At 39.5% G+C, this 21,615-nt stretch overlaps 1 protein-coding gene across 10 annotated transcripts in view; it reads left to right on the forward strand.

Moving 5' to 3' along the window:
• The window catches only part of LOC139766060 (disks large homolog 4-like), a 1,395,716-nt gene extending 1,374,775 nt beyond the window's left edge, over positions 1 to 20,941 (forward strand). For all 10 annotated transcript variants that reach the window (XM_071694246.1, XM_071694262.1, XM_071694219.1 and 7 more), the window contains 2 exons: positions 778 to 887; positions 16,642 to 20,941. In XM_071694246.1, the coding sequence (XP_071550347.1) occupies positions 778 to 887; positions 16,642 to 16,840 (309 nt within the window). In that variant the 3' untranslated portion in view covers positions 16,841 to 20,941. The remainder of the gene's footprint in view (positions 1 to 777; positions 888 to 16,641) is intronic.
• Positions 20,942 to 21,615: the final 674 nt, after the last annotated feature.

Here is a 21,615-nt window from a genome sequence, read left to right on the forward strand (position 1 = left end):
TGCACACCACCTCGACCAAAACACCCTATATCTGCCACTCTGTCATCAGACACATTCAACAAACCTTCAAAATACTCATTCCATCTCCTTCTCACATCACCGCTACTTGTTATCACCTCCCCATTTACGCCCTTCACTGAAGTTCCCATTTGCTCCCTTGTCTTACGCACCCTATTTACTGGATTTAGATGTTTGAATAAATATGTGCCTTTGCTTATCACTTCATTGTTTCTCAGTTATATCTCATGGTCAGTGTTAGTTATAAAACATATTTTCACTGGGTAAATATCACAGTTGTTTGTGAAGATGATGAGGCCTTTGTAAATCTTCTCCTCTCTGAAAATGGAGAATGCAGTTAGGTGTATTAGAAAGAAAGGAGCTCTTCCACAAATGTTTGAATTCTGTTTATTTTAGTTCTATCTGGAGGCTTTGTCTTTGCAGTCCTGGTATATTGATGTTTCCTGTTTTGTTTTTTGTACTATTATTATGCTAAGTTTTAGAATAGATAAGGCTGTTTAATATGAATGAAAACATATAAATTGTAAGATTAATGATTTGAAAAATAAAGGTTTTTCTTTAGAATTCATAAATAAAGGATTGTACACCTTAGCAAAGGAGAAAGAACTGATCTGTTTAAGTAAATATATACTTAATGATGTATCAGCAGTTTCATATAAAATTATCTATTATGATTTAATATTTAGAAAGAAAAGACACGTATTTTCCTAGGATAGTGCTTTACATTTTGCACTAATATTAGAATATTGACCAATCCAGGGAAAGCATTGTATTCTTGACGTGAGTGGCAATGCTATCAAGAGACTTCAAGTGGCGCAACTCTATCCAATTGCTATTTTCATCAAACCCAAGTCTTCAGAACAAATTATGTAAGTATTCATGTGTTGTTCCCCTTTTTAATGTACTCCCAGAGAAATAGTGATGATTATAATCTGTGACTTCTAAATTATAGCAAAAACTCAGTCTTGTGGCAAATTTTTAATATATATTTTTCATGTATATAGAGGGATGTGGGTAAAACTGAAAGTGGATGGAGAAAGATGGGTGATTTTTGGTGCCTATGCACCTGGTCATGAGAAGAAAGATCATGAGAGGGAAGTTTTTTGGGAACAGCTGAGTGAGTGTGTTAGCAGCTTTGATGCACAAGACCGGGTTGTAGTGATGGGTGACCTGAATGCGAAGGTGAGTAATGTGGCAGTTGAGGGTATAATTGGCGTACATGGGATGTTCAGTGTTGTAAATGGAAATGGTGAAGAGATTGTAGATTTGTGTGCTGAAAAAGGACTGATGATCGGGAATACCTGGCTTACAAAGAGATAAGTATACGTATGTAAGTAGGAGAAATGGTCAGAGGACGCTATTGGATTATGTGTTAACTGGTAGGCATGTAAAATAGAGACTATTGGATGTTATTGTGCAGAGAGGTGCAGCTGGAGAGATGTCTGATTATTATCTTGCAGAGGCGAAGTTGAAGATTTGTAGAGGTTTTCAGAAAAGAAGAGAGAATGTTGGGGAGAAGAGAGTGGTGAGAGTAAGTGACCTTAGAAAGGAGACTTGTATGAGGAAGTATCAGAAGAGAGTGAGTGTAGAATGGATAAAGGTTAGAGCAAATGATGTAAAGGGAATGGGGAAGCAATGTATTTAGGGAAGCAGTGATGGCTTGTGCAGAAGATGCACATGGCATGAGAAAGGTGGGAGGTGGGCAGATTAGAATGGGTAGTGAGTGGTGGGATGAAGAAGTAACATTGTCAGTGAAAGAGAAGAGAGGCATTTGGACAATTTTTGCAGGGAAGTAGTGCAAATGAGTGGGAGATATATTAAAGAAAGCAGCAGGAGGTCGAGGAAGGTGCAACAGGTGAAAAAGAGGGCAAATGAGAGTTGGGATGAGAGACTATCATTACATTTTAGGGAGAATAAAAGATGTTTTGGAAGGAGGTAAATAATGTGCAGAAGACAAGAGAACAAATGAAAACATTAGTGAAGGGGGCAAATGGGGAGATAATACCAAGTAGTGATGAAGTGAGCAAGTATTTTGAAGGTTTTTTAATGTTTTTGATGATAGAGTGGCAGGATTAGGGTGCTTGGTCGGGGTGGTGTGTCAAGTGAGAGGGTCAGGGAGAATGGTTTGGTAAACCGAGAAGAGGTAGTGAAAGCTTTGCGGAAGATGAAAGCCAGCAAGGTAGCAGGATTGGATGGTAAGGATATTCAATATATGTATGGATCATCGTGAAAGTGCCTGAGGATTGGTGGAATGCATGCAGTGCCAATGTACTTACGCAAAGGGGATAAAGGTGAGTGTTCAAATTACAGAGGCATAAGTTTGTTGAGTATTCAAGGGAAATCATATGGGAGGGTATTGATTGAGAGGGTTAATGCATGTACAGAGCATCAGATTGGAGAAGAGCAGTGTGGTTTCAGAAGTGGTAGAGGATATGTTGATCAGGTGTTTGCTTTGAAGAATGTATGCGAGAAATACTTGTGAAAACAGATGGATTTGTATGTAACATTTATGGATCTGGAAAAGGCATATGACAGAGTTGCTAAAGATGCATTGTGGAAGGTTTTGAGAGTATATGGTGTGAGAGGTAAATTTTTAGAAGCGATGAAAAGTTATTATCAAGGATGTAAGGCATGTGTATGAGTAGGAAAAGAGGAAAGTGATTGGTTCCCAGTGAATGTCGGTTTGCAGCAGGGGTGTGTGATGTCTCCATGGTTGTTTAATTTGTTTATGGATGGGATGGTTAGGGAGGTGAATGCAAATAGTTTTAGAGAGAGGGGCAAGTATGCAGTCTGTTGTGGATGAGAGGGCTTGGGAAGTGAGTCAGTTGTTGTTTGCTGATGATACAAAACTGGTGGCTAATTCAGATGAGAAACTGCAGAAGCTGACGACTGAGTTTGGTAAAGAGTGTGAAAGAAGAAAGTTAAAAGTAAATGTGAATAAGAGCAAGGTTATTAGGTTCAGTAGAGTTGAGGGACAAGTTAATTGGGATGTGAATTTGAATGGAGAAACACTTGAGGAAGTGAAGTGTTTTAGATGTCTGGGAGCAGATTTAACAGCAGATGGAACCATGGAAGTGGAAGTGAGTCACAGGGTGGGGGAGGGAGCAAAGATTCTAGGAGTGTTGAAGAATATGTGTGCATGTATAGACGTTTATGTATATATATATATATATATATATATATATATATATATATATATATATTATATATATATATATATTTTTTTTTTTTTCATACTATTCGCCATTTCCTGCGATAGCGAGGTAGCGTTAAGAACAGAGGACTGGGCCTTTGAGGGAATATCCTCACCTGGCCCTCTTCTCTGTTCCTTCTTTTGGAAAATTAAAAAAAAGAAAACGAGAGGGGAGGATTTCCAGCCCCCCACTCCCTTCCCTTTTAGTCGCCTTCTACGACACGCAGGGAATACGTGGGAAGTATTCTTTCTCCCCTATCCCCAGGGATAATATATATATATATATATATATATATATATATATATATATATATATATATATATATATGTGTGTGTGTGTGTGTGTGTGTATGTAGGTGATTGAGCCATTCTTCGTCTGTTTCCTGATGTGGGAAACAGCGATTAAGTATAATTAAATATATATATTTATTTTATATTTGTTTATTTTGCTTTGTCGCTGTCTCCCACATTAGCGAGGTAGTGCAAGGAAACAGACGAAAGAATGACCCAACCCACCCACATACACATGTATATACATACACGTCCACACACGCAAATATACATACCCATACATCTCAATGTATACATGTATATACACACAGACATATACATATATACACTTGTACATAATTCATACTGTCTGCCTTTATTCATTCCCATAGCCACCTCCCCACACATGAAGTAACATCCCCCTCCCCCCTCATGTGTGCGAGGTAGCGCTAGGAAAAGACAACAAAGGCCACATTCGTTCACACTCAGTCTCTAGCTGTCATGTAATAATGCACTGAAACCACAGCTCCCTTTCCACATTCAGGCCCCACACAACTTTCCATGGTTTAGCCCAGACACTTCAAATGCCCTGGTTCAATCCATTGACAGCACGTCGACCCCTGTATACCACATCGTTCCAATTCACTCTATTCCTTGCACGCCTTTCACCCTCCTGCATGTTCAGGCCCCAATCACTCAAAATCTTTTTCACTTCATCTTTCCACCTCCAATTTGGTCTCCCACTTCTCCTCGTTTCCTCCACCTCTGACACATATATCCTCTTTGTCAATCTTTCCTCATTCATTCTCTCCATGTGACCAAACCATTTCAAAACACCTGCTCTCTCAACCACACTCCTTCTATTACCACACATATCTCTTACCCTTTCTCTACTTACTTGATCAAAGCCCCTCACACCACATATTGTCCTCAAATATCTCATTTCCAGCACATCCACCTTCCTCCGCACAACTCGATCTATAGCCCACGCCTTGCAACCATATAACATTGTTGGAACCACTATTCCTTCTAATGTACCCATTTTTCCTTTCCAAGATAACGTTCTCGACTTCCACACATTCTTCAACGCTCCCAGAACTTTCGCCTCCTCCCCCCCCATGATTCACTTCCGCTTCCATGGTTCCTTCCGCTGCCAAATCCACTCCCAGATATCTAAAACACTTCACTTCCTCCAGTTTTTCTCCATTCAAACTTACCTTCCAATTGACTTGGCGCTCAACCCAACTGTACCTAATAACCTTGCTCTTATACACATTTACTCTCAGCTTTCTTCTTTCACACACTTTACCAAACTCAGTCACCAGCTTCTGCAGTTTCTAACCCGAATCAGCCACCAGCACTTTATCATCAGTGAACAACAACTGACTCACTTTCCAAGCTCTCTCATCCACAACAGACTGCATACTTGCCCCTCTTTACAAAACTCTTGCATTCACCTCCCTAACAATCCCATCCATAAACAAATTAAACAACCATGGAGACATCACGCACCCCTGTCACAAACCAGCATTTACTAAGAACCAATCACTTTCCTCTCTTCCTACACGTACACATGCCTTACATCCTTGATAAAAACTTTTCACTGCTTCTAACAACTTGCCTCCCACACCATATATTCTTAAAACCTTCCACAGAGCATCTCTAACAACTCTATCATATGCCTTCTCCAGATCCATAAATGCTACACACAAATCCCTTTGCTATTCTAAGTATTTTCTCACATACATTCGTCAAAGCAAACACCTGATCCACGCATCCTTTACCACTTCTGAAACCACACTGCTCTTCCCCAATCTGATGCTCTGTACATGCCTTCACCCTCTCAATCAATACCCTCCCATATAATTTACCAGGAATACTCAACAAATTTATACCTCTGTAATTTGAGCATTCACTTTTATCCCCTTTGCCTTTGTACAATGGAACTATGCAAGCATTCCGCCAATCCTCAGGCATCTCACCATGAGTCATACATACATCAGATAACATTACCAACCAGTCAACAATACAGTCACCCCGTTTTAATAAATTCCACTGCAATACAATCCAAACCCGCAGCCTTGCCAGCTTTCATCTTCTGCAAAGCTATTACTACCTCTTCTTTGTTTACCAAATCATTCTCCCTAACCCTCTCACTTTGCACACCACCTCGACCAAAACACCCTATATCTGCCACTCTATCATCAAACACATTCAACAAACCTTAAAAATACTCACTCATCTCCTTCTCACATCACCACTACTTGTTATCATCTCCCCATTAGTCCCCTTCACTAATGTTCCCATTTGTTCCCTTGTCTTACGCTCTTTATTTACCTCCTTCCACAACATCTTTTTATTCTCCCTAAAATTTAATGATACTGTCTCACCCCAACTCTCGTTTGCCCTCTTTTTCACCTCTTGCACCTTTCTCTTGACCTCCTGTCTCTTTCTTTTATACATCTCCTGGTCATTTGCATTATTTCCCTGCAAAAATCGTCCAAATACCTCTCTCTTCTCTTTCACTAACAATCTTACTTCTTGATCCCACCACTCACTACCCTTTCTAATCTGCCCACCTCCCACGCTTCTCATGCCACAAGGATCTTTTGCGCAAGCCATCACTGCTTCCCTAAATACATCCCACTTCTCCCCCACTCCCCTTATGTCCTTTGTTCTCACCTTTTTCCATTCTGTACTCAGTCTCTCCTGATACTTCTTCACACAAGTCTCCTTTCCAAGCTCACTTACTCTCACTAATCTGTTCACCCCAACATTCTCTCTTCTTTTCTGAAAACCTCAACAAATCTTCACCTTTGCCTCCACAATATAATGATCAGACATCCCTGTAGTTGCACCTCTCAGCACATTAACATCCAAAAGTCTCTCCTTCACGTGCCTATCATTTAAGACATAATCCTTCTCTCCTACTTACATACGTATACTTATGTATACCTCTTTTTAAACTAGGTATTCCCAATCACCAGTCCTTTTTCAACACATAAATCTACAAGCTCTTCACCATTTCCATTTACAACACCCCGTGTACACCAATCATTCCCTCAACTGCCACATTACTCACCTTTGCATTCAAATCACTCATCACTATAACCTGGTCTTGTGCATCAAAACCACTAACACACTTACTCAGCTGCTCCCAAAATACTTGCCTCTCATAATCTTTCTTCTCATTCCCAAGTGCATATGCACCATTAAACACCCATCTCTCTCTATCCACTTTCAGTTTTACCCATATCAATCTAGAGTTTATTTTTTACACTCTGTCACATACTCGCACCACTCCTGTTTCAGGAGTAGTGCTACTCCTTCCCTTGCTCTTGTCCTCTCACTAACCCCTGACTTTACTCCCAAGACATTCCCAAACCACTCTTCCCCTTTACCCTTGAGCTTTGTTTCACTCAGAGCCAAAATATCCAAGTTCCTTTCCTCAAACATACAACTTATCTCTCCTTTTTTCTCATCTTGGTTACATCCACACACATTTAGTCACCCCAATCTGAGCCTTCGAGGAGGATGAGCACTCCTCACGTCACTCCTTCTTCTGTTTAGATTACTAAGAAATACTTAGAAAAGCAAATGGGTTTATATGTAGCATTTATGGATCTGGAGAAGGCATATGATAGAGTTGCTCTGTTGAAGGTATTAAGAATATACGGTGTTGGAGGTAAGATGTTAGAAGCAGTGAAAAGTTTTTATTGAGGATGTAAGGCATGTGTACAAGTAGGAAGAGAGGAAAGTGATTGGTTCTCAGTGAATGTTGGTTTGCGGTAGGGTTCCGTGATGTCTCCATGATTGTTTAATTTGTTTATGGATGGGGTTGTTAGGGAGGCAAATGCAAGAGTTTTGGAAAGAGGGGCAAATATGAAGTCTGTTGTGGGTGAGAGAGCTAGGGAAGTGAGTCAATTGTTGTTCGCTGATGATACAGCGCTGGTGGCTGATTCTGGTGAGAGACTGCAGAAGCTGGTGACTGAGTTTGGTAAAGTGTGTGAAAGTAGAAAACTAAGAGTAAATGTGAACAAGAGTAAGGTTATTAGGTACAGTAGGGTGGAGGGATAAGTCAATTGTGAGGTAAGTTTGAATGGAGAAAAACTGGAGGAAGTGAAGTGTTTTAGATATCTGGGAGTGGATTTGGCAGTGGATGGAACCATGGAAGCGGAAGTGAATCATAGGGTCGGGGACGGGGCGAAAGTTCTGGGAGCGTTGAAAGGTGTGTGGAATTCAAGAATGTTATCTTGGAAAGGAAAAATGGGTATGTTTGAAGGAATAGTGGTTCCAACAATGTTATATGGTTGCAAGGCGTGGGCTATAGATAGAGTTGCACAAAGGAGGGTGGGTGTACTGGAAATGAGATGTTTGAGGACAATATGTGGTGTGAGGTGGTTTGATTGAGTAAGTAATAAAAGGGTAAGAGAGATGTGTGGTAATAAAAAGAGTGTGATTGAGAGAGCAGAAGAGGGTGTTTTGAAATGGTTTGGTCACATGGAGAGAATGAGTGAGGAAAGATTAACAAAGAGGATATATGTGTCAGAGGTGGAGGGAACAAGTTGAAGTGGGAGACCAAATTGGAATTGGAAATGGAAAGATGGAGTGAAAAAGATTTTGAGTGATCGGGGCCTAAACATGCAGGAGGGTGAAAAGCGTGCAAGGAATAGAGTGAATTGGAATGATATGGTATACCGGGGTCGACGTGCTGTCAATGGATTGAACCAGGGCATGTGAAGCGTCTGGGGTAAACCATGGAAAGTTTTGTGGGGCCTCGATGTGGAAAGGGAGCTGTGGTTTTGGTACATTATACATGACAGCTAGAGACTGAGTGTGAACAAATGTGGCCTTTGTTTTTTCCTAGCACTACCTTGTGCACATGCGGGGGGAGGGGGTTTTCATTTCATGTGTGGCGGGGTGGTGACGTGAATGAATAAGGGCAGACTATGAATTATGTACATGTGTATATATGTATATGTCTGTGTGTGTATATGTATGTATACGTTGGGATGTATAGGTATGTACATGTGCATGTGTGGACGTGTATGTATATACATGTGTATGTGGGTGGGTTGTGCCATTCTTTCGTCTGTTTCCTTGCGCTACCTCGCTAACGCGGGAAACAGCGACAAAGTATAATGAATAAATAAATTTATAGATTAGAAAGGGTAGTAAGTGGTGGGATGAAGAAGTAAGATTATTAGTGAAAGAGAAGAGAGAGGCATTTGGACAATTTTTGCAGGGAAATAATGCAAATGAGTGGGAGATGTATAAAAGAAAGAGGCCGGAGGTCAAGAGAAAGGTGCAAGAGGTGAAGAAGTGGGCAAATGAGAGTTGGGGTGAGAGAGTATCATTAAATTTTAGGGAGAATAAAAATATGTTTTAGAAGGAGGTAAATAAAGTGCGTAAAACAAGGGAACAGTTGGGAACATCCGTGAAGGGGAATAATGGGGAGGTGATAACAAGTAGTGGTGATGAGGAGACGGAGTATTTTGAAGGTTTGATGAATGTGTTTGATGATAGAGTGGCAGATATTGGGTGTTTTGGTCGAGGTGGTGTGCAAAGTGAGAGGGTTAGGGAGAATGATTTGGTAAACAGAGAAGAGGTAGTAAAAGCTTTGTGGAAGATGAAAGTCGGCAAGGCAGCGGGTTCGGATGGTATTGCAGTGGAATTTATTAAAAAAGGGGGTGACTGTATTGTTGACTGGTTGTTAATATTATTTAATGTATGTATGACTCATGGTGAGGCACCTGAGGATTGGCAGAATGCTTGCATAGTGCCATTGTACAAAGGCAAAGGGGATAAAGGTGAGTGCTCAAATTACAGAGGTATAAATTTGTTGAGTATTCCTGGGAAATTATATGGGAGGATATTGATTGAGAGGGTGAAGGAATGTACAGAGCATCAGATTGGGGAAGAGCAGTGTGGTTTCAGAAGTGGTAGAGGATGTGTGTATCAGGTGTTTGCTTTGAAGAATGTATGTGAGAAATACTTAGAAAAGCAAATGGATTTGTATGTAGCATTTATGGATCTGGAGAAGGCATATGATAGAGTAGAAAAGCAAATGGATTTGTATGTAGCATTTATGGATCTGGAGAAGGCATATGATAGAGTTGATAGAGATGCTCTGTGGAAGGTATTAAGAATATATGGTGTGGGAGGCAAGTTGTTAGAAGCAGTGAAATGTTTTTATCGAGGATTTAAAGCATGTGTACAAGTAGGAATCGAGGAAAGTGATTGGTTCTCAGTGAAAGTCGGTTTGCAGCAAGGGTGCGTGATGTCTCCATGGTTGTTTAATTTGTTTATGGATGGGGTGTGAGTCAGTTGTTCGCTGATGATACAGTGCTGGTGGCTGATTTGGGTGAGAAACTGCAGAAGCTGGTGACTTAGTTTGGTAAAGTGTGTGAAAGAAGAAAGCTGAGAGTAAATGTGAATAAGAGCAAGGCTATTAAGTACAGTAGGGTTGAGGGACAAGTCAGTTGGGAGGGAAGTATGAATGGAGAAAAACTGGAGGAAGTGAAGTGTTTTAGATATCTGGGAGTGGATTTGGCAGTGGATGGAACCATGGAAGCGGAAGTGAGTTATGGGCAGGGGGAGGGGGCGAAAGTTCTGGGAGCGTTGAAAAAATGTGTGGAAGGTGAGAACGTTATCTCGGAAAGCAAAAATGGGTATGTTTGAAGGAATAGTGGTTCCAACAATGTTATATGGTTGTGAGGCATGGGCTATAGATAGAGTTGGACAGAGGAGGGTGGATGTGCTGGAAATGAGATGTTTGAGGACAATATGTGGTGTGAGGTGGTTTGATTGTGTAAGTAATGAAAGGGTAAGAGAGATGTGTGGTAATAAAAAGAGTGTGGTTGAGAGAGCAGAAGAGGGTGTTTTGAAATGGTTTGGTCACATGGAGAGAATGAGTGAGGAAAGATTGACAAAGAGGATATGTGTGTCAGAGGTGGAGGGAACGAGGAGAAGTGGGAGACTAAATTGGAGGTGGAAAGGTGAAGTGATCGGGGCATGAACATGCAGGAGAGTGAAAGGCATGCAAGGAATACAGTGAATTGGAATGATGTATACAGGGGACAACTTGCTGACAGTGGATTGAGCCAGGACATGTAAAGCGTCTGGGATAAACCATGGAAAGTTTTGTGGGGTCTGGATGTGGAAAGGGAGCTGTGGTTTTGGTGCATTATACATGACAGCTAGAGACTGAGTGTGAACGAATGTGGCCTTTGCTGTTTTTTCCTAGCGCTACCTCGCGCACATGCAGGGTTAGGGGATTGTCATTTCATTTGTGGTGGGGTGGCGACGGGAATGAATAAGGGGAGATAGTATGTCTGTATGTGTATATATATATGTATATGTTGAGATGTATAGGTATGTATATGTGCGTGTGTGGACGTGTATGCATATACATGTGTATGTGGGTGGGTTGGGCCATTCTTTTGTCTGTTTCCTTGCACTACCTCGCTAACACAGGAGACAGCGACAAAGTATAATAAAAAAATATAATTTTATTATACTTGATTGCCATTTCCCGCATCAGTGAGGTAGCTCTAGGAAACAGATAGAGAATTGCCCATACATCACAACCACATGATATTGTATATATTATACTTAACCATCGTCTCCCGTCAATGAAATAGCGCAAGGAAACAGACAAGGAATGGCCCAACCCACCCACATACACATGTATACACCTACACGTCCACACACACACATATACATACCTATACATCTCAGCATATACATAAACGCCCACACCGCATATATACATTTCAGCATATACAAACATATACATACACAGACATATACATATATACACACGTACATATTCATACTTGCTGCCTTCATCCATTCCCTTCGCCACCCTGCCACACATGAAACAGCATCCCCCCTCCAGTGAGGCAGCAACAGGAACAGACGAAAAAGGCCACATTCGTTTTCACTCAGGACCCACATAACCTTTCCATGGCTTACTCCAGATGCTTCACATGTCTTGGTTCGATCCATTGACAGCACATCGACCCCGATATATCACATTGTTCCAATTCACTCTTTTCCTTGCACACCTTTCACCCTCCTGTATGTTTAGGCCTCAGTTGCTCAAAATTTTTTTTACTCCATCTTTCACCCACCAATTTGGTCTCGCGCTTCTTCTTCCCTCCATCTCTGACACATATATTCTCTTTGTCAGTATTTCCCCGCTCGTTCTCTCTGTGTGGCCAAACCATTTCAACACCCTCTTCTGCTCTCTCAATTGCACTCATTTTATTACCACACATCTCTCTTACCCTTTCAATACTTTCTTGATCAAACCACCTCACACCACATATTGTCCTCAAACATTTAATTTCCAACACATCCACCCTCCTCCGCACAATCGTACCTATATCCCATGCCTCACAACCATATGACATTGTTGGAACAACTATTCCTTCAAACATACCCATTTTTGCTTTCCTCACTTCCACTTCCATTGTTCCATCCACTGCTAAGTCCACTCCCAGATATCTAAAACACTTCATTTCCTCCAGTTTTTCTCCTTTCAAACTTACCCCCTGATTAACATGTCCCTCAACCCTACTGAACCTTATGACCTTGTTATTCACATTTACTTTCAACTTTCTTCTTTCACACACTTTACCAAACTCAGTAACCAACCTCTGCCGTTTCTGACCTGAATCAGCCACCAGTGCTGTATCATCAGCGAACAACAATGGACTCATTTCCCAAGCCCTCTTATCCACAACAGACTGCATACTTGCCCATCTCTCCAATACTCTTGAATTCACCTCCCTGACCACCCCATCCATAAACAAATTAAACAACCTTAGGGACATTACGCATCCCTGTCGCAAACCTACATTCACTGGGAACCAGTCACTTTCATCTCTTCCTACTTGCACACATGCCTTACATCCTTGGTAAAAACTTTTCACTGCTTCTAGCAACTTACCTCCCACACCATATACTCTTAAAACCTTCCACAAAGCATCTCTATCAACCCTATTATATGACTTCTGCAGATCCATAAATCCATCTGTTTTTCTAAGTATTTCTCACATACATTCTTCAAAGCAAACACGTGATCAACACTCCTCTACCCCTTCTGAAACCACACTGCTCTTCCCCAATCTGATGCTCTGTACATGCCTCTACCCTCTCAGTCAATACCCTCCCATATGATTTCTCTAGAATACTTAACAAACTTTGCCTTATGATTTTGTATGAACTACTATTCCTTCAAACATTTCCAACTTTGCCTTCTGAGATAACATTCTTTCTTTCCAAACATTCTTCATTGCTCCCAGAACATTTGGCTCCTCCCCCACCCTTTGACTGACTTCCATTTCCATGGTTACATTTTTTACCAAGTCCACTCCAAGATATCTAAAACACTTCTTTCACTTCCTCCCATTTTTCTCCATTCAAACTTACATCCCAACTAACTTGTTCCATAACCCTGCTGAACCTAATATTCTTGATTATATTTACATTTACTGTCGACTTTTCCTTTCACTCACACTTTCTTCCAAACTCAATCACTAACTTTTGCAGTTTCTCACTCGAATCAGCCACCAGTGCTGATTCTTAGGCAAACCAGTTCTTAGGCAAACAACTGACTTACTTCCCAGGCCATCTTGATCCCCAATGGACTGCATACTCTCCCCTCTCTCCAAGACTTGCATTTACCTCCCTCGTCTCTGCATCCATGAACAAATTAAACAACCATGGTGACATCACACACCCCTACCATAGACTTTCCTTCTCTGGGAACCATTCACTCTCCTCTCTTCCTGCTTGTACACATGCCTTACACCATTAAGAAACTTCTTTACTTCTTGCAACTTTCCTCCTAGACCATATATTCTTAAAGCCTCTCACAAAGCATGTTTATGAACCCTGTCATATCCCCTCTCCATGTGCTTTCTGAGTATTTCTTACTTATTCTTCAGAGCAAACGCTTGATCCATGCATGCTCTACCACTTCTGAGCCCACACTGCTCCTCCCCAATCTGATGCTCTGTACATGCCTTTATCTTTATACACTGGCACTACACATGCATTCTGCAAATCCTCAGACACTTCACCATGATCCATACTTAAATGGAATAGCCTTATTAACCAGTCAACAATACAGTCACCACCTTAATAAATTCAACTGCAGTACCATATACATTTTTACATTGAGAGCGATATGTCTTTAGGAATCTAGCAAAAGAAATGCAGCTTTTATGGATTTGGAGGAAGTGTGTGAAAGAGTCGAGCAGAATGCTTCATGGGATGTGTTAAGGTTACATGGGGTAGGGGAACAACAGTTGGATGTGAAAGCCTTCTTTAAAGGAGCAAATTTTTGTGTAAGATTGGATGGAGAGTTGAGGGAAAGTTTCGGTATACATGTGGGTGTGAGGCAGGGCTGTGTGATATCACCCTGGCTTTTCAAGATAAACAGTGCACATTGCCCGACAGTAAAGTTGGTCCAAGCAGGCCCAAGCCACCGAAAATAGTATTGATGTCTGCTGGTGTAGTTGGTGTCCTTTAGCAATCAGTGGTAACTACGTGACATGGCAGCATATCACATGTTCCTGCTACCAATAGCAGTTTCGCTGTTGTAGGAGGTGGGAGTGTTTATTTATGCCTTGGATTTTTTCCCCCTTTTTGTACCTCTCCCACCTACTATGGTTTGAAATATGTACCTTACAAGTGACAAAATAGTTTCTTAGTTTCACATTACAAGGGAAATAAGCCACATTGAAATATTTAATGTTACTGCAGGTGAAGAAATTCAATCATAGCATTGGCCCTGGGAAGGCCAGAAAACCTCTCCACCTACTCTGAATGTTCATAAATATCATGTGGATACAGATCCATGCTTAAATGCAAAAGGATTATAAGAAAATTCCCTAGACTGCTCAGTGATGTTTCAATGAGGACAGTGAAGCACTGCGTACACAAGGACCTTAAGCTCTGGAGCTGCAGGCTATGCCTCAAATCACTTGTAAGTCATAGGCACTAGAAGAAAAGGCTGAAAATATATAGTGTGGGATACAGCTGAGTTCTGAAGTGTCTTGTGGAGTAATGAGTCCACCTTTTCTGTGACAGGTGGCTCTGGCAGATATACAGATGACCAGGCTGTGATACTTTTGACCTTAGTAAGGACATTGCAAGTACTGTAAAGTTCCATACTTCACTTATGGTATGGGTTTGTTTCAGTTATTATGGGACATTGCAAGTATTGTAAAGTTCCATACTTCATGTATGGTATGGGGTTGTTTCAGTTATTATGGTGCTGCCAAAGAATGAAACTATGAACAAACATAGTTACCTCCTGCTACTGTGACTATCTTTCAGTTTGCTCAAAAAGTGCAAGGCTGAAGTGTTGATGCAAGATGGGGCTCCCTGCCACACAACCAACCTAGTGGTTGGCTTTAGGACTGTGAAGAGGAATTCACTGCATTTGAATGTTATAAAAATTATGTAGGCTGTTATGAAAATGAAATTACGTAAAAGGGATACTTTGTCACTACCGAAGCTGGAGGTGAACATTCATGAAAATTGGGCAGAGATGTACCCTTAATGGCTTCAGAACCTCGCAGATTCGGTTCTTGTTTGTTTCAAGAAGTGTATAAAGAGAAAAGGGAAATCAGTAATTTACTAGTTGGTGGTGAATACAGTTTTAATGGTTTTATTTCATGTTTACCCTTGATGGTTGCTGCAGCCCCCTCACACCAACTTCCTATGAATGGAGTGACAAGAGAGAGATGAAAGTAAAACTAGGGAGAGGGGTGCAGAGGTGGAGTGTGATGGTGACAAATGGTAACGTGTGACAAGCCTGTTTGCGTATGTTACTGTGTTGTTTGCCAAGCATGAAGAGGGGTTGCAGAAGATTGTAAGTGTGTTTTATGATGTGTGTAGGCATTGGCAGTTGAAGGTAAATGTGAGTAACATTAAAGAATTGGTGTTTGAAAAGAAACAAATTGAAAGTATAGATGTTGTGAAACCCTGTAGAGTAAGATAAGAGAGTGTACTAAACTGTTGTAAATGTTGGGGAGGAGAAAGACTAGTAGTAAAAGAATTAAGTATTTATGATCCTTCTTGGGTACAGTACAGGGTAGAAGAGTCGCTGGGTCCCATAGGAGAATAATGAATGGTTGAGGTGTAAGTATGGAAGTGAAGAAAAGATTAAGGGTCAGCATAATCTTTATAACCCTGGCCTGTGCAGTTGAAACATGCACATGAAATGAGTCAGAAGTAAAGAATCCAGTTTGTGGAAATGATCTGTTTAAGAGAAGCATGTGTTATGACTAGGTGGATTGAGGGAAGAAATTAGAGGATTTATGAGAGATTTGGTATGGTAAGGAGTGCAGAGGGAATGAATTGTAGAGTGGATTAAACATAATACTTTGAGTTGGTTTGAAACTGTGGAAAGAATGCAAGACGTACTTCACAAGTAGAGTGTACGATAGTACAATTAAAGGGGTTGGTGTGAGAGGAAGACCACCTGTGACATGGGGAAATGGAGTGGAAGAGTACTAGAGGGAGAGAAATGTTGGAAGTATGCATTGAATGGTGTATGAGTGAGACATAAGAAGAGGAAGGCTTTTTCGCTGTGGTCACCCCCTTGATGCGAGTTCCTGGAGGGAATGGGCATCAGAGATATAGACAGATAGGTCGTTTAATTAATGATACCATTTTATGTTGATAAATTTTTTCATAATGGATATTTCACTTCATTTAGGTATTTAATATTTTTCCAAGGTAAAGTTTATGATGGTGCTGTGTTTCTTAGATGTAAGAATATCACATGACAAAGACAGGAAAATTTTGGAATGACACATTGATTCAAAGAACAGAATTAAGAGTATCACATGACTAGGACAGGAATTGTGTGTCATTTCATGACAACCAATTTGATTCAGAACTGAAATCTTTTATCTTTGTTCCATTTCCCATTTTTTCAGTGGATAGGTCTTTGTCATGCAAAATAATCACTGCTACATACATGTATAACAGATAATACCTACAAGCCGACTTGAACCAGAACTTTAGGTTTTGAATTACAAGCTCTACCTTCACAGTTTCATCATTCACTGATGTTTAACTGTTTTATTACCAAGAATTATAAGTTTTGATTTCTTCATAGTTTTCTCTCTTTTTAGGGAATGGAATAAACGAATGACTGAAGAACAGGCTCGTAAAACATATGAACGTGCATTGAAAGTGGAAGGAGATTTTGGCGAGTACTTTACAGCTATTGTGGCAGGTGACACTCCAGAGGATGTTTATGCTCGTGTCAAGGATCTGATTCGCCAACATGCTGGCCCAAAGATCTGGGTAACCTGTAAGGAAAAGTTATAAGACAGGGAGAGTCCTTTTATGGGCTCATCCTGGATAACCCATGCTTGAACATTCTGTTGCATGAAAAAGGAAATGTCATATTGTTTCTTTCCTCTGTATGAACAGTTATTGATGCTTGAAATATAATGCTGATATGGCCATTGAACTTGGGAAAATCCAAATAGATCTTATCTCTGAAAGGAATGGCCTATTCAGCAGCATAGCTAAGAACCCCACAGTGGGCTGAAGATTATTTCCTCATGTATAGGCTTTTTGCCTATTTTAAGTCTCAGTGGACTAGCTGACTTAATGAAGATATTATTCTAGAGATATTATATTCGTATATCTCAGCGTGGTGAAACCTCTACTACTGAAACTTTTAATTGTATTATAAGAGTTTTATGCCTTTACTGCAGCATGAAATGTGTATTGGACAGTGCTGGTTGGGGGATCAGCTATTACTATCCGAATCCCAACCTCATTTCTGATTTGAGTACACAACAATGTTAAGATGTTATCAGATAATTTCTTTATCTAAGCCTACGCTACTCAGGAGTGATATCAGTTGAAAAGGATGTTCATATCTGAATTCATGGTTACAAGAGTAGATGTATGGAGTATATGTTAGAATGGCAGTGCATAGAGTAAGGTACTTAATGTTAGTTCCCCCTTTTTTCCCACAATTTTCTTTCCTCTTTTGGAAACTTTTCACTTGATCTCTTCTCTGTCTTGTGATATAAACATTGAAACAGAGGTTGATAATTTTCCTTCTCTATTAACAAGTACCATATACTCCAAAAGAAGGTAATATATATATATATATATATATATATATATATATATATATATATATATATATATATTATATTCTTCATTAATGCAAAATACAGAGTTAAAAGTTTTACCAAAGTACATAAAGTTATTTTTTCTTTCATGGTGAGGATATTATTAGGTTTGATTGACTAGGATTAACAGCATATTTAAGAAGTGGTGTACCTCCTCACTAATCATTTCATTTTTGATGTGTAGGAAATGTTACAATAAACACAAATTAAATTGTTTATGGTGGACTCTAGACATTCATAACAAACAGTAGACATTAATAGTTTTGTTGATATCTGTATGAAAAGTAGTAAACCAACCTTGCCTATGAACCAGATGTTGGAAGGCATATTGCAAGTAATATTATGTCATGAAAGTGCTGTGTATGTGATGTTGCATTGAGCCACACATCTAGTTTGATAAACTCTCAGGAGCACTCTTCCTCCGAATCTTGTTTGAGTTGGACCTGCAGTGCTGAGGTCAGAAAGAGAAACCAAATTCATTGAAGTAAAAGCAGCTGTTTTATCTTTAACAGTTTTTTGGTAAGTGTTCACTTCTCCTTTGTTGAAGTTGGGAGAAGATGGGCCTTAAGGGAAAGATATTGAAGACGAAATTGCCGACCATGTCACCGATGTTGATGCTGTAATCTCATACCTTGTTTAGAACTAGTGCTTTAAGTCATATCCAACAATGATAAGAGGCTAAAGTTTTGTTCCCTTAGGTCATCAAGTGCAGAAGGCAATACAAATAATGAAATGATGACTAAGGAAATGAAGGAACTTTAGAAGATTTTTGGATGTTGACTTTGTCTCATCTCCATGATCCTTCCTTAGTTGTTCTTGTATGAGTGGCAGTTATTGTATTACAAGACCACCTGTTTTGGGAGTTTTAACCTTTGGTTGTGTAAGGAATGGAAGCCTTATAGTAATTTCTGGGAACTTGTGAATTGCTGCTGACTACTGTTCCATGAAATGATGTGTGTTTGTGATTTCATTTATGATGAATGGCTGGTCACTTTTTGTTACATGAGCTGTTTATCTTGTCATAGAATGAATGAAATGTTGATAGGTTTTTAAGGATCTTGCCCTGTCTCACTTAAAAAAGAAAAGTTCATTGATGAACATAAAGAAACCCTGGGACTTAATATGATGAAAGGAGTTAGTCATAATAGCATCTTGGTCATAAAAGAAACTTGCCTGTCCAGATAAAACAAAGGAAATTGTAACTGTACAATGACCTTCAGTTTTCACTCCCCACACCAATTCAGTGATACTAAGTTTGGTGTCATACATAGGTAAATTTCCATCAGAAATTATCATTACATTTGACAGTAATTTTGCTCTTGATTTCTTACTGTTTAGAATATATGGGCTTTCCTCATAAACATTTCAGTTCACTCATTACCAAAGGAACAATACGTATTAATTTATAAATGTCAGTTCATTGTTTGTACATCCTGTCCTTGTAATATACATTTGGGTAGAATGTTGAGCAGGTTTGAAAAATAGGGAGACTAAACATTACAATATTTAGTAACTGTGGTCTTTTAATTTTTATCAAGAAGTTTGCTAACATGATATAAACAGCTCCAAAAGTGCTGAATCCTAGAGAGAGAACGGTTATTATGTCGTTGTTACAAGTGTGAGTTTTACAAATTATTGTTAACATATTTTGTCAGTGACCTATTTATCTGTATTCCCTCTGATCTAAAGGTAATTTCTTGTGTTTTAGTCATGGTGCCATGAAGATCTTTTTCTTTATTGATTTTGTTAACCTGTCCTTAGCTCTGCATTGTTTATATGTACTGTAAGTTGGTGTTTGTAAATATGTAGTGTAATGATACAGTGGGAGCTTACAGTAGTAGATTTTTAATTCTTTCTTGTAAACTTTTTATAGCACAAGGTATGTGCAATGTACAGTATATTAATTTATTTTGTTTCACCATGCTCCTCAACCTCTTGAGATGTCCTCATTATGATTTGTGAAGACATTTTTTATGATACATACTTCATTGTACTGGATTCCTTATATTGTCTGTTTGAGAGGAAGACCAGGATGATAGGCCTTTTAATGGTATATGGTTAGGTTAGTTGTTCATGAGTAAATGCAGTTTAAGTAGATTCATATGTGCATAGTCATATGCATTTATAATTTTGTAATGGACCTTTCTTAGCACTTTCTGTCTCTCTCTTTTTATGAATTTTTTGAATTTTAGATACTAGTCAGTGGACTGCCAAGGATCTTTGATATGTTTTCTCATTACGTCAAAATGTTAATGACAATAACTTGAGCTTCATCACATTTTTTGTACATACCCACAAACCTGATGTAGTCAGGGCTTCTGTATTAAAAGTGGCAATTTTGGAGTGCCAACTGAAAGTTTTCAACATTATCAGAGTGCCAGTTTGTGGTAGAAGTACAGTTCCTGAAGAGCCACACAATTGTGCATACATATAATGAACCTTAACCATGTACCATGTGGGAACATCTCTCATTGGGTTTCTTGCATCAGCTCAGCTGCCAACATGAAAACTGATAGCCTTGGATATTCTTTTTTAAAAGTCAGTGTTGATGGCTTGCTTTTACATAATGGTATACCTCCATTCATGATGCATGTGGGAATTGATCATTCATTATTCCATTCCACATTTATAATAGAGAACTACCTTATACAGGTGCAGAAAATATGGATTCCCTTACAGTAGACCACTTTACACTTAGCGAACATTCAAGTCATTGCTGCCTTTATAATCAGTCATTAACAGTATCCTTGACAGTGAAAGTTTGAATAATCACTCATTTATCAGAGTTGATACAAACCAGTTGTTAGCTTAGACCAGTGGGCACTTACCTGTCACCTATGTTGTTGCAAAGTATGAGAGCCTAGGGTCTAATGAACTTACCATTACCTTATTTATTAAGACGATAACTAGGCAGAGTTTGAAATTTGAGCAATACATATGTCATATTACAAGAATATCAATAATGATTACATTTGTCTAGCATGTCCTGGGAACATTATATCAAGCTGGAAAACCATGAAAAATCAAATGTAAGCTTTAGCTGTTAATGATGACAGTTTCGTTTGCTCAACTCCTAATCTGCCACCAGCATCAGTGACAGAGCCACTTTGTCTCCATTCCTCATGTTCTCAGTGGCACCATGGCTACAACTCTTTTACAGCATACAGACCTTAATATTTGCAGCTTCAGTGGCCTGCCCAGTGCATGCTCTGACAACCTTCCCCATCCCTCCCTTCCTTTGACCCCCGTATTGTAAATACAACATTATCTCAAAGTCCTTTGAGTTTTATTCTACTCCAGAAATTTATGGGTTGATCTGAACAAGCCATTCTCCAACGTTGTAAGATAGTTATGCGACGTTCTTCAGACTATTTGGAATTTTTTTATTCCAACAATCATCTTTCATTTTCATAATTTTTTTTTACATATTGTAAATACTTTATTTGGTTATCCTCATTCACCCAGAGAATCAGAATTCATCACTTTTTTCATACGTTTGTGAAGCGTCTGGGGTAAACCATGGAAAGCTGTGTAGGTATGTATATTTGCGTGTGTGGACGTATGTATATACATGTGTATGGGGGGGGGGTTAGGCCATTTCTTTCGTCTATTTCCTTGCGCTACCTCGCAAACGCGGGAGACAGCGACAAAGTATAATAAATAAATAAATATAACTTCATTTTACCGCTTTGATGCCAAAAAACACCACAGGTCCGTACCTGTGTCAGTTTTAGTGTGAGAAAAGGACCCTTAATAACTCTAGTGTAATATCTGAAATCCTTCATTTCACTGCCTGTTTCGCAAAAAACACCACAGGTCCGTACCTGTATCGATTTTAGTTTCAGAAAAGCGCCCTGAATCATTTTGGTATTTTATCTCAACAACTTCATTTTACCGCTTTGATGCCAAAAAACACCACAGGGCCGTACCTGTATCGATTTTAGTCTCAGA

Source organism: Panulirus ornatus, chromosome 4 (assembly GCF_036320965.1).
Source record: "Panulirus ornatus isolate Po-2019 chromosome 4, ASM3632096v1, whole genome shotgun sequence".
Lineage (NCBI taxonomy): Eukaryota > Metazoa > Arthropoda > Malacostraca > Decapoda > Palinuridae > Panulirus > Panulirus ornatus.